At 38.4% G+C, this 13006-nt stretch overlaps 1 protein-coding gene across 4 annotated transcripts in view; it reads left to right on the top strand.

Moving 5' to 3' along the window:
* Positions 1-13006, top strand: part of DLC1 (DLC1 Rho GTPase activating protein) — a 234443-nt gene that overhangs the window by 57676 nt on the left and 163761 nt on the right. For 3 of the 4 annotated variants that reach the window (XM_085322780.1, XM_085322779.1, XM_085322781.1), the window contains exons 3-4: positions 6940-7089; positions 10297-10437. In XM_085322780.1, the coding sequence (XP_085178906.1) occupies positions 6940-7089; positions 10297-10437 (291 nt within the window). The remainder of the gene's footprint in view (positions 1-6939; positions 7090-10296; positions 10438-13006) is intronic. The other variant, XM_085322782.1, reaches the window with a different exon arrangement.

Here is a 13006-nt window from a genome sequence, read left to right on the forward strand (position 1 = left end):
ACTTTTACAGTAAGCAAGGTTTTACAAATGTACCAATTTACAAAATATAAGAACAAAATCAATTTGTAACTGAGTATTGTCTATGCTTGAAAGAGCATCACTAATTCCTTCAAGCCAAGATACTGATTTTCTTTGATTTTATATTTTCAGKATATTTTTTCCACCAAATGAACACACAGGTTACGTTCATGCTGTACTCTGCAGCTCTGTAGGTTTGATATTGGCAAATTTGCATCATCAAAATCCTGACATGATCCTAAATAACGAATGATAACTGGGAGGTGTGCATCAACAGATCAGCCACTGTTAACAAAAACAACTCCAAAGAAAGAGGGCCATCATCTATAATTTAAGAAATTCAATTTTTAACTACATCAGGACTAATTWATGTGTTGCAAATGTTAGATAATTATACATTGGACAAGATGTACCATTTATAGTTAACATTAGGTTTGGTTTTGCTTAGTCACCTGAATTAGCTCCATTGATTAGTACTTTCATTAGTGTTGCAGGAACGTATGACATTCTGAAAAGTTTGTGTTTCCATTAATATCTAGCCATGGTAATATGACATCAGCTAGAGAGCAACCCTGCTTGACCTAGCTACCTAACACAGAGCCMTTAGGTTTCACGAGTAACCACTTCCCGAGGACCTGCTGCCTTCAGTAAAACCTGCTGAGTTAACATAGATACATAATAATGATTCCCGGGATTGTTTTGTCCTAAGGTTTTTGAGTGATTTTCCATTTTATGAATAATGAATAATGAATTGCTAAATTTCATTATTAAAATAACTTCTCTGCTGGATAGTTTACTTGGCTGACATGAAACACAGAATATTAAAATCAAAACTGTCTGAACAAAAATAGAATACAGCATACAGGCTGAGTATTGTTTAGGCAAAACCAGCTGTAGAAAGGAAGTTACTAAAAGGGAATACTTTTGTTTAGATAAAATTATTATAAAACATGAAAGAAGGCAAGTTTATGCAGCTGAAATCAGATGAAATTCAGGAGACCTAATTTGTGAAGAGTACATGGGTTGGAAAGATCTTGTGAAGCACTGGAGAAATGGAGAATCTCACTCCTAGCCCTGATATCTTTAGGAACCTGGGACTTAACATCTTCAGATTTTATGCTGTGTGTCATTTTCAAAAACGTTTTCCTCTTTTCTCCAGAGAGAAAGAGGGAGTCATATTTTACGTCCAGAAACACAGAAAGCATGYGTTTGGCGGAGAGAGTGTGCCCTTCAGAGGCTGGCTTTCTGATGCTGTAGGGTTGATTACATTTCTCTTATAAAAGAAGACGGTGTCATAATTGTGAATTTCAGTACTGTATAGCGATCAGATGCCTCTGAAGTCTTTTCCTTTGCAAATACAACTCATTTGCAGGTTGTAATTTAAAATTTAAAGCGCATATTGTGGAGTGAGCTATATTCCAGTGCTACGGAATACATTACTTTGGGAAAAATTCAGTCACCTATTCAAACTTCTTATAAGAAGAAGTAGAAAAAAGCCACTTTCCAAAAAAGCATGGATGTGTGTGATGTCTGCATATGTGTGTATATATACACCACGTTATGCTTGGGTTGTTTCAGTTTCAGCCCACTTTAAAGATTAGTTCAAAACATGATTTATAGTCATAACAATACTGTTACCTTCCCTGATGTCTACACCTTGTCGTGTACGGAAAAGAAATAAAGTGCTTTAGTTTTTCATTATACTCTAATAGTCTCTACCTGCAACCTCCACCCCATACAGCAACAGATAGAAGTTTAATGTGGTAGTGCAYGGTATGAAATTTAGAGAAAAGTAAAATTCTTCTTTTTTTCTTAAGGTTTGTAAGCTGTTCACTGCAGCTTAAAGGGGTAAAAATTATGCATTTTATTTACACACCTGCTAGTAAAGGTGTATATCCTTAGGGCATGTCCTCAGTTCAGATGAACACCCTCACACCTCGTCTAAAACCAAGGATTTAATAACTTGCCWTTTCTCTAAAAAGTGGGGGGTTTTAGCCAGAGAAGACAAGAATGAGGAATTTAATGCCAGCTGAAATACGTAACATTAGTAAAGATTTCAAGTCAGTCCAGCTGGCCGCAGATCAAAGACAGCAGAGGCGAGTCCGCCAGCTCCTTCCCTGCAAGCTCCCCTCTGACAACCTCCTCTGCAGCGGAACTGGGAGCACCGTGCCGCCGGGGCGGGCGGGACCTCTCGGGCTCCGAGCTGTCCGCACATCCGAGCCGCGGGTCTCGCCCAGCGCGGCGTGTCTCTGTGTGACSGGTAGCTACTTCACGCGGCACCGCCGAGGAGCTTATACCAGCTGAGAGATATCTGAGTGCGTGAACACGCTTTGGGTCTACAGCCCAAACCTGACTCCAGAAGAGCGTTTCCCTCCCTTAATTCCAGGGTTGCCCGGACTGCCTTTAAAAAAAAATACTAACTTTGTGGTGAAAATGTTTTTAAAGACGTTATAATTTCTTCAGTATCTACCAGCTAAGCGGTTTAAGCCAGGTCTTTACTATGAGGCTCACTTCGTAACTCATTCTGGATTATCAGCCTAATTTTCTTTGTCCCATTTCTGGAGAAAAAACAAAAAGACAACGGGACTCTCCATTTCTWTCCTACTGAGGCACCAAATATTTTGTAAAATCGATCACAGACATTGCAATCCTGAACAGAGTAAGGGTCCCCCCCAGCGGGCACAGACGGGCGGCGGGGGCTGAGCTGAAGGGCCCTGCGCAGGGTCGGGGCGCTTACTGCGGCCCAGCCCGGCTCGGCCCGGCCCAGCTTGGCCCGGCCCGGGAGCGCTCCCGCACAGCGGGGATTTGCGTACTTGCAGACGACACTCGCGCTGTGAAAGTTACGGTGGTATTTACTCTTCAAGCGTTGCATTTGTTTGCAAAAAGTAGCCTTTGCTTCAGCCCTGCTCCRCTGGAAGAGCTCTGTGAGGAAAGAGGCTGCAACAGGCAGAAAACTCTGCGTGTGAGTGCGTAAAAATGCAAATGGTGGCTGTAGGAAAAGGGAAGAAACGTGTGTAGAGGAAAAAAAAGGGAGGTTAAGAGGCAGAGGAAGTGAAGGGTATCTGCCTCAATTGCTTGCTCTGCCCTGGTAACACGAAACAGATGTATTTAATCCAAACGCAGCTAATTTTGTGCTGCTTGGCTGCTCTCTCTTTGTTCCAGAATAGGCTAAATTCATTGCAAAGTACTGATAATATAGGTATAAAAGCTGCAACTTCAAAGCAGAACAAAGGAGGTACTTCGTATTTTTAGAACTGCTCTGACTAATGCTGCCTGTGCACCCTGTTTGCTGTGAAACATTGAAAATCAAAACTGTAACACATTATGTTCAGAAATTGCCAAGTGTCCTGRACACAGAGCGTTGGTGCCATGGGGACTTCAGGTTAAACAACAACCTCAGTTTGTAAATCCATGTGAAAAGGAGCTTCGTACTGAAAAGACAAAACGAGCAGCAGAAGACCCAGAAATGCTGGGGGGGGGAGTTATTCATTAAAATAACAATATAGCCCCTAAATGACAAGTGTCTAAAAAGTGGCTGAATTTCATCTGTTTTCRTTGCTTTAGCACTGTGTGCTGTCAGTAATAACAGTTGGGATTAGTGAACTGTTCTCCTTGTAAAAATATTTGGATTTCTTATGCTATCACCTTAACTTTGGGCTTTTAATGCTTTATTTAGGAGTATTAAAAGATCTTTTGTTTCTTTATAGACAAATCTACRATGTGTTTATTTCTAAACACATGACTATATTCAATTTTAACTAACTCCTTTATCATACCAGTAAGGATCAAACTTTAAAGAAATAAGGCTTTTCCCGTTCATGACCTGAAGTGTTTCCTCTTTGTGTTTGGAGACATGTTGAAAATAAAGTCTCCAGACAAAGAACATACCAAGATTGGCCTGATATGTATCTTTATGATACATTCTGGAATTGCCCAATGCAAATGCCTAACAGCAAAAACCAAGGTTGTTGAGATAGTCTTCAACCAGGCACCTTCTACTACTTGAGTTTTAACTTCATAATGATACAAGTAGGATTTTTTTGTAATTCTACAAATATAAATTATATGGTTTTATGGTAATCTTGAAGATAACCAGACAAATTCTGGGGGAAAATGTGAGCGGCTGGATGCAAAGGAAATACTATCTCTTCAAAAGAAAACAAATGAATTGTTAATATCTTGCTGGCTTTAGATCATATCACAAATTGGTAACAAGATCTCAGAATATACACACAAGGGAGATACAAAAAAGACAAATATGCTATAAAAGTCTTAGAAATTTAATAGATAATATCAAGGCTAAAACTCTCTAAACATAAATTAATCCTATGATAATATTTATTTAGTACGTCTTACTGAATTCCTAACACAAGATTAGCTTTTTTTATTGTATATTTTAATTTTCCTGGTATAGTTTTTAGGCTTTTATGTWTACAATTTAATAGTGACCTGACCAGACAGCACAATTCCTGTGATGTTCAGGAAATAGTGCAAAGAACTGTAGTCAAAATGTTAGAACTTCTCACAACAAGGCTAACRGCAGTGGCGTGTGGTTCTGGCTGCTCTTGACAGGAGTACTCAATAATGTAGCTAAATACCATACTGGTRATAATATTGTTTTCTGAAAGAAGTATTTGCCTGCAAACCTGGGCAGTTTGTGTCAAGCCGGAATATCACTTTGAACAGTATTTTGCCACCTCTCCACTTCCGCAGATACYTCTCCGACATTCTCAATCTGCTACCCGCTAAGCAAGCTTATAGTAATTTGGCAGAATAAGTCAAACAATTTACTCGGGCAAAACTCCAGATTTATCCGGTTAACTTTTTTTTTTCTTCACGTAAAACACCTGTTATCTCTCCAGCCTACACTTAAAAAAGCAAAAAAAAAAAAAAAAAAAAAAGAAAAAAAAAAAAAAAAAAAAAAAAAAAAAAAAAAAAAAAAAAAAAAAAAAAAAAAAAAAAAAAAAAAAAAAAGAGAGAGATTTGAGATTTTAACACATACCCAATCAGCACTGCTCCTTTTGTTTGATGTGGTAATTCATTTCTGTTTTTTCATTAAATGAGGTATAAATTTTATGTTGATTAGCCTTTTCAGTGCTGTATTTCCAACTGAAGCTAACAGAAACATACTTAAAATAAATCACATTAGGGTGGGAATCTAATTCTCGTAGCTGTACAGCCACCCTCCCTACATTCTACAGCACAGCTAAATTGGCCAAATCATGCTACAGTCTCACCCAGCATGGTKTGAAGAAGGTTGTGTCCTTTTTGTTACCAGACCCTTATCTGTACTTTTGAAGTCCTGTGTCCTCRCAAATTAGATGAAATAATTGCTCTAAACTTTGCAAACCTGAGACAATTTAACATCAGTTAAAATGAAACTGGGTGGAGTTTCGGTGACTTGTTTGGGGCATTGTGTTTTCAGTTTGAGAGAGAGCGCAGCTTGCCCTGTGCTGCTGATGGCTCTGTTGCGTTGAGGTAGCGCTCTCTCGGGTTCATTCCGGACTCGGTTCAGGTTCATCAGGAGGTCCCACAAATTCATCAGCTTTCAGCAAACCAGTCTAAAATATMATGTACTAACAAAAAATTTAATGCACAAGTAGTCTTCTTGCATTTAGCCTTTGCTATAACATTTTACATAACTGCTATAGACTAATAGATTTGTATTTCTGCTTTTCTAAGGTTTAGCTAACTAACCTTCAATCAGTGCTATCTTCAGCAGTTGAGAACATAAAAGCTATGTTTTATATGGCCATTTTATCTATACAGTTCCTTTAATTCTAGTGGGAATCATTGTATTCATGTTTTGCAGTCTTTGAAACATTTTTTAAGAACCTGCTGATAGAATCCTAACTAAATAGAGAAAATTATGCATAGCTTGCAAAACAGTTTATTGCCTATCAAAATTGTCTGGTTTGGGCTTTTATACTCCCTACTTCTTGGGCACAATGGTGTAATTATAACATTTTTGTTTCTACTTCTCAAAAGGATTTATAAAAATATTCTTTGAAGTAAATTAATGGAATTTCCTTATTTTACAATTTCCTATTTTGGAAATCCATAAAGGAGTCCCTGAACTGATGGGCAATTTCATACTCCTGAATTTTGAGGCAGACTGGCTATACTCTGTATAAAGAGAAAAGGTTGAAAGTGGCTCCTTGAGAACATTATTTAGTCCATGATCTTAAGATCTTGATTTAAGTTGCTGTTTTCAGGAGCTTACCTGTTTCCATTTGCTACAAATGGAGTGTAAGGAAATAGGCTGGGTAAACTATGTTTTTAAGACTGTGATGACCCCTCACCCTTCTATTCCCAGCCAGAGAATCTATGATGCTGTTTACCATAGCATTAATACATTTCATATATATCAAGAATTTCTAACCAAGACAGAATTAACTCTGCAAGAACTGAAAATCCATGATTATGCTGATGAGTTGCACAGGAAAAGTAATTGCAGCTGTCCACAGCTGGAAAATGGCTTCTTTGAACTTCCTCCTTTTTTTTCTCTCAAATATTAACCCTAATCATTTGTAGTTGTGTAACAAAACAATTAACTTGAGGTGGATTTTTGGAGGCGCTTTTAGATTCAGTAGCTCTCTAAATTGCCTACTGAGTCAAGGAAATGGCCATGGTGCATTTGTATCAAACAACTGTGCAAATTTCTTTCTTAAAAAAAGTTAGTTGTTGTAATGGAGGCGTATTAAATATTTACACAAAATGCATTGCTGGCAGCAAGTCAATTTCAATGAATTGATGATATAAGAGGTCCCCCCCCCCAAAAAAAAAAAAAAAAGAGAGAGAGAGAGACTATTCGGGCTATCAGTCAATGTGCTTTTGTGCCAAAATAAGAAATAGAGAGTTTTTTATTCTTTTACAAGATATACCCTTTCAGATTTAGCAACTGTATGTTCTGTTCCTCAGGAAATGAGAGAAGATCGGGATCGATCACGACTGGATTCTATGGTGCTGTTAATTATGAAACTGGACCAGCTTGATCAGGATATTGAAAATGCTCTCAGTGCAGGCTCTTCCCCATCCAGCACCCCAACATACAAACGGAGGCATATACCTGTGAGCGAGTTTGTTTAATCTTTCTTACTCTTCTAAGCAGAATCTGCTTTATCTTTTCTTTCTTTCATTCATCATATTTATCAATGTTCCATTTCAGAACAGAAGTTCTTTTTGAAAAGAATTTGTTGTGTATTTCTCCTTGCTTATATGTGTGTTTGCAGTAAGTGGTGGCACCCATTAGTTCCTTTTGGCAACCTTTCCTTCAAAGGTTCCTTTCCATCAAAGGTTCTCCAGTGAAAGAAAGGGAGATTGACAAGATTCAGAAAATGTCTGGCTTTCTTACTATCATTTACTGTAAACACAGAAGCAGCATGAAGTCAGGATCACACCAATCTCCAAGCATATGTGTATGTGTCATTAAATATTTAGGACTGGAAGTAAGTATGAGCTATAGGTCTTGTTTTTCTGCTAGAGGTAGGGTTCAGGGTTTTTTTTGTGGACACACTTAAGAAATCCTCTGTCATGTGAAATAAAACTCTGGGCAATACCCTACACATTTATTTAGATCAGAGAATCCTTTGCTGAGAGTTGTGAGAAGGAAGACTATACAGTTCACAAATATGATACTTTTTTGATGTTTACACCTACAACTATGAAGAACATGAAATGGCTGAGTCAAGGTGCTCTCTTACAGGCTTCCTATTAATTTTACACAAATGTTCTGCAGCTATACTTCAATTTAAGAAACTCGAGAAATGCCATCGCAAAATGTCTACGGTGACATCCAGATTACTTGGTTTTGTTGGTGGTGTTTTCTTTAAAGTAACGAATATTTTTCCTATTGAAGCCAGAGTTCAATATTGCTGCACAGTCAAGTGAGTAATTCTGTAACTGAGAAAAGCAGTATTAAAGTTACAGTAGTTTTGGTCACCTGAAGAATATATGATACCTTATTTTTAAAGGATATAATTATATTTTAAGTCCTTAAAGTCCCTTTAAAGGACTTAATTATACTTTTCCCTCTGGATATCAAGGTACTCACAGTATACCTTGGGTGCTGATGGTAGAGGAAAGCTGAAATGCATTTTCTCCATACTTCACCAATGAATGCTAGCATTTTAGTTAATTTCTTGCTGCCACATAGGGAGTTTGGGCAATCTGCCTAAGTAAGTCTTCAACATAATCAGAAATGGTACCAGTTTCTGTGCTGCAAGGCAGTATCAGAGCCCTGTAGAAACACAACATGCATCAAACATAAAGTATATGCTGTTTGTATATACTGATTTTCTAGGCCTTTGGGGGCCTTTGAGTATTATAAATCAGAGGATTAAACAGTTTGGTTTTCGGAGCACTTACATATTCTGTGTTCAGCCTCATAGTGATGTTATAGTAACAGAGCATTTGAATGCGATGCAGAAACTTGAGTAATGGGACAGAGAGCATGGTTGTGCTCTGTAGCAAAATGTCTCTGCTAAGCAGCAGCTTGTAASACCAGCTAGACTCAAGCTGATTCCTGCAGAGGCTACAGAGATGTGTCTTTGCTGCATTTCCCAAAGCTTCACATTGCAGAGGACTCATGGACACTCACAGGAACTATCTGACTCACATGCATGGACCTACATAAGGTGCAACTTTAATTACTGACCCTTTTCAGAATATAGCACAGTAGGGTACTTGTGCAGAGGCACCTGTCTAAGCAATCAGACTACATTTGGCAGACCAAACACTTAATTGGAATTAATGAATCAAAGGATTGCCATTTCCTTCCGGTTCAAGAGCAGAACCGTCTGACGTGTCTGCCCCGTATTCCCGCCATTCTGGGAACATGATATTAGGAAACTGAGGTTTTATCTGTACAGAGTTGGCTCATACCAGCTGGGGTTAACAGTTCAGGCTTTTCTGTGTGTACTGTGTCTCTGTATGAAAAGCAGCTCTGCAGAGAAGGACCTGGGAGTCTTGGTGGACAAGTTAACCATGAGCYAGCAATGTGCCCTTGTGGCCAATGGTATCCTGGGGTGCGTTAGGAAAAGTGTTGCCAGCAGGTCGAGGGAGGTGATCCTGCCCCTCTACTCAGCCCTGGTGAGGCCACATCTGGAGTACTGTGTCCAGTTCTGGGCTCCCCAGGACAAGAGAGACATGGAGCTACTGGAGAGAGTCCAGCGTAGGGCTATAAAGACTGAGAGGGGATCTTATCGATGTCTATAAATACCTTAAGGAAGGATGTCAAGAGGATGGGGCTGGACTCTTTCCAGTGATGCCACGCAACAAGACAAGAGGCAGGCACAAACACAGGAAGTTCCACCTGAATATGAGGAAAAAATTCTTTACTGTGAGGAAGACAGAATACTGGACCAGGTTGCCCAGAGAGGTTGTGGAGTCTCCTTCTCTGGAGAGATTCAAAACCTRCCTGGATGCAACCCTGTCTAACATGCTCTAGGTGACCCTGCTTGAGAATGGGGGTAGAACTACATGATCTCTGGAGGTCCCTTCCAACCTCAACCATTCTATGATTCATACAGACTGCACCTCGACTAATMAAGTCGTCAGAATCTAACTGGTTCTACAAGTAGTCAGCTCTTTGCCAGATACTTGTCACAATTTATATACAAGCAGGAAAATCTCCCACCCTCATCCTATACAATAAATCAAGCATTTACTATACTTTTAAAAGCCTGTATTTACTTCCTCAAAAATAAAGTGTCCTATTTTTCTTCTTTCTATTCTCAAAAAGGGGACTGTAACCTTACCATAAAAAGCAAGGGCATTTTAACCAGAAGCAACATTTGGTTGGTAAGTCTTTGCTGATTCTAAAACCTAAGGAGTTGTACCTCTGAATTGTATAAAATGCTGAATGGTGATGTCATTTCAGCTGTGTAATGGTTTACAGATGTTCACTGAGCTTACAATGCTGCCAGAGACAGAAGGTGGGAGCACACAGGAAATACTGAACATCAGAGAAAAATGTCAGACTTCTGCAGCCCTTAATTGATTTTTCTTACCTCGCATTCTACCATTTAGGGGAATTTCAGCTTTGATGTTAGTGTTGATTTATAATTTCAGAACAGCAGCTAATGCAAACCACCACATCATTGAAAAGAAGGACAGCAAGAGAATGTGTAGGGAACAGAAAAGAATAAGGAAAAACGTTCTTATAAAGAGAACTAAGCATATGAGTTTGAGCCTATAGAAACACTTCTGCTATTTAGAAGAACTAGATTTTTATTTCATATTCAGATGTACTACAGAGACTTAATTCTTTTTTTACAGGATGTTGAATCTAGTTCTGAAAGTGGAATGGATATTGCTTCAGTAAATCACTCACAAACAAACTTGTATCCTAATATCCATGCTCCTGATGTAGCATCTCCCTGTTCAGTTGCCAGCTCCGGAGCTAAACCAAAGGCTGGGGTGAGTACAAAGATTATATTTTCTTAATAGAAATCATGGCATCAGTCTGGAGTTGAAAGAAAGATATTTTATACAACTTACTACAGTGGTTTGAAGATCAATGTGTGTGTGATGCTGAAAAAAACAGACTAATAAAGCTAGTTGTCTGAAGTGCCTTTTGAGTGGCAAAGAATCCATAAGCAGAGTACAAGTTTGACATTTAGAAATACAGTCTGATCAGCTGATGATTGTAATAGATTAAGTTTTTTTGTGAAAAGATAAACTTTAACGGACYTGTTCCATTTGACTTTGGAAGGTAAGATTACCTGCAGTGGTACCATGCCTCTGTCAGGGAAATTAGAGGAAGTTGAGTATTGAAATCTGTTTAAATGAATGATCCCGCATATGATCTGTATACTCACATCGTATAGTACGGCAAAATGTTCCCAAACCTGGTTAGCTCCATTGAAGGGAGAATATCTTTCCAAGGCCAAATTTGGCAAACAGTTTCACATGCTCAAGATCAGAGAGAAGCCTCTGAACAGGCAGACTCTCTAGGAGGAGAGATCAGGTCAGAGTTCAAAAATAACAAAGAGCTCAGCATTTTTGATTGCTTTTGTCAAGCTGTTGCAAAAGTGCTAATGCATCCTTTTATAAATGCTGGTGCTAGCTATGGACGATGTACCCAGAAGGTGCCATCCTTATTATGCAGTATACAAGCAAGCCTTCCAGGTAGTATTTCCACTATTTCAGTGAAATACTTGTAAGCTGCCAGTGAGARATCCTTATTTCACTTTCACTGCATATTTGATACATGTTCCTGTATTTTGCATCACTGACTTTTGGAGATTCATTTCACAAGCAATCTGCCATGTATATGTATTATTTACTCCTCAGACAGGAGGCAGTAGAGTTCTCATCCTTCTGTATTTATTCATAGATCAATGGATAGGTAGATACAGCTATCAGGAACATGGGCCTTTCTTTTGCCATTGTCTACTGAAGAATCTGTAACTCTTCTTGGATGTCCCAGAAACTCTTGACMCACTTTGCACATGGTTTTCTTACTCCATCACAACCTAGAGTAATCTAGGTTTTTCTAAGCTTCATCTAGGTAGACATGTCTTAGAGTTATTACCATTCCAGTCAGTTCACCCATTCAGCTGCTGCTGGTAACTGGACCAGCAGAAAATCTGAGATAAAATATTAAAATATAAAATGTCATTAGCATAAAGATACATGTTTATAAGAAGTTTATGAAAAGTAAAATAAAGAGGCAAACTGTCATTTACTGCACTGCAATAGCAAGTTAACTAATGTCTTCGATTGAGGCGGTAACAAAAGTTCTAATAAACATTTACATTTAGGATTGTTCACTTGTACAAAAATAAATTCACTCGTAATTTATCATCAGTGCATAACTGTAGCAAATAGAGAGCTCTGCACTCTGTCATTGCATACAAAGCAGCACAGATTCTCAAATAAGTACGTATGTTATGCTAGAAGGTGATATCCCATTTTGCCAGCTCCTGAGAAGGACAAAGACACTCTTTAAGGTATTAAACATCCTTTTAAAATTTAGATTTCTCTATTAATATTTGGGGAACTTTGATCACTGGCTTTGTAGTAATATGGGTCACTTCATTTGGAGCTAGATACAACATGTTAATTCACCTTTTATAAGTATATATTCTTTGATTTTGCTGTGCTGTGTATATCATGATGAATATATTTGAGAATATATTTTGTGATATACTTTTTAATGTGTATATATATGACTTTGTAAAGGGTTTTTTGTTTTCTTTTTACTTTGTAAAGTAACTATAAATACTCAGAAATCTCTTTACTGGTGTGGTGATCATAGAGCTATAATAGAATCCAGATTCCCTTGTTCTTAACTTTTTTGAAAACTGAAATTAAATTCCCTCCAAACTCAACTCTTTCCTAAGCTTCTGCATGCTGCAGCTTGTCTTGTCACACTCTGTAGCAGGATTTGGGATGGGATCGTTTTAGCACGTATATTCAGATGAAGACCATATTTTCACTCTTCTCATAGTAGGTTTTTTAAGTACATAGTGTCCATCATTTTTGCTTAGCAGAGTGTAGATCTCCAAATTGGGGGAAAATTAGACCTTCGCAGATACGTTCTCTTCCTTTTGGCTTTGTCCTTTTAGGTTGCATTGCCTGTATACCCTTCTGATCTACAAACTGAGTGCTCGTGTATCGTGGCTTCAGCTGTTCAACTTCAGGTGCCTCCCTACCTGCAATCAAATTTTATTTGAAATCATATGTTTTCTTCGAATATACTAGGAGAAAATAATCCTCAGTTCTAACTCTTGTGTATCTTTAGCCCAAGTGTCCATCTGGGCTGCACTGCTGAATACTTTACTGCTAGGTGTTTGACTGGAATCCTATACCAGTAAAAAGAAGTGCCTGTATCCTTCTGGTCATGTTAATGTTGAACATGTTAACAGTTGAACAGCATCTCCTGGAGACACTGACTGGAATAGATAATCAGGGGTGCTTCTGTACAGATGATTTCCCTATCGAGATCACCTGTAAACATCCTCTAAATATGGTGTTCCATTTT

This window comes from Rhea americana, unplaced genomic scaffold, assembly GCF_003343005.1.
Source record: "Rhea americana isolate MKP2758 unplaced genomic scaffold, rheAme1 scaffold_8, whole genome shotgun sequence".
Lineage (NCBI taxonomy): Eukaryota > Metazoa > Chordata > Aves > Rheiformes > Rheidae > Rhea > Rhea americana.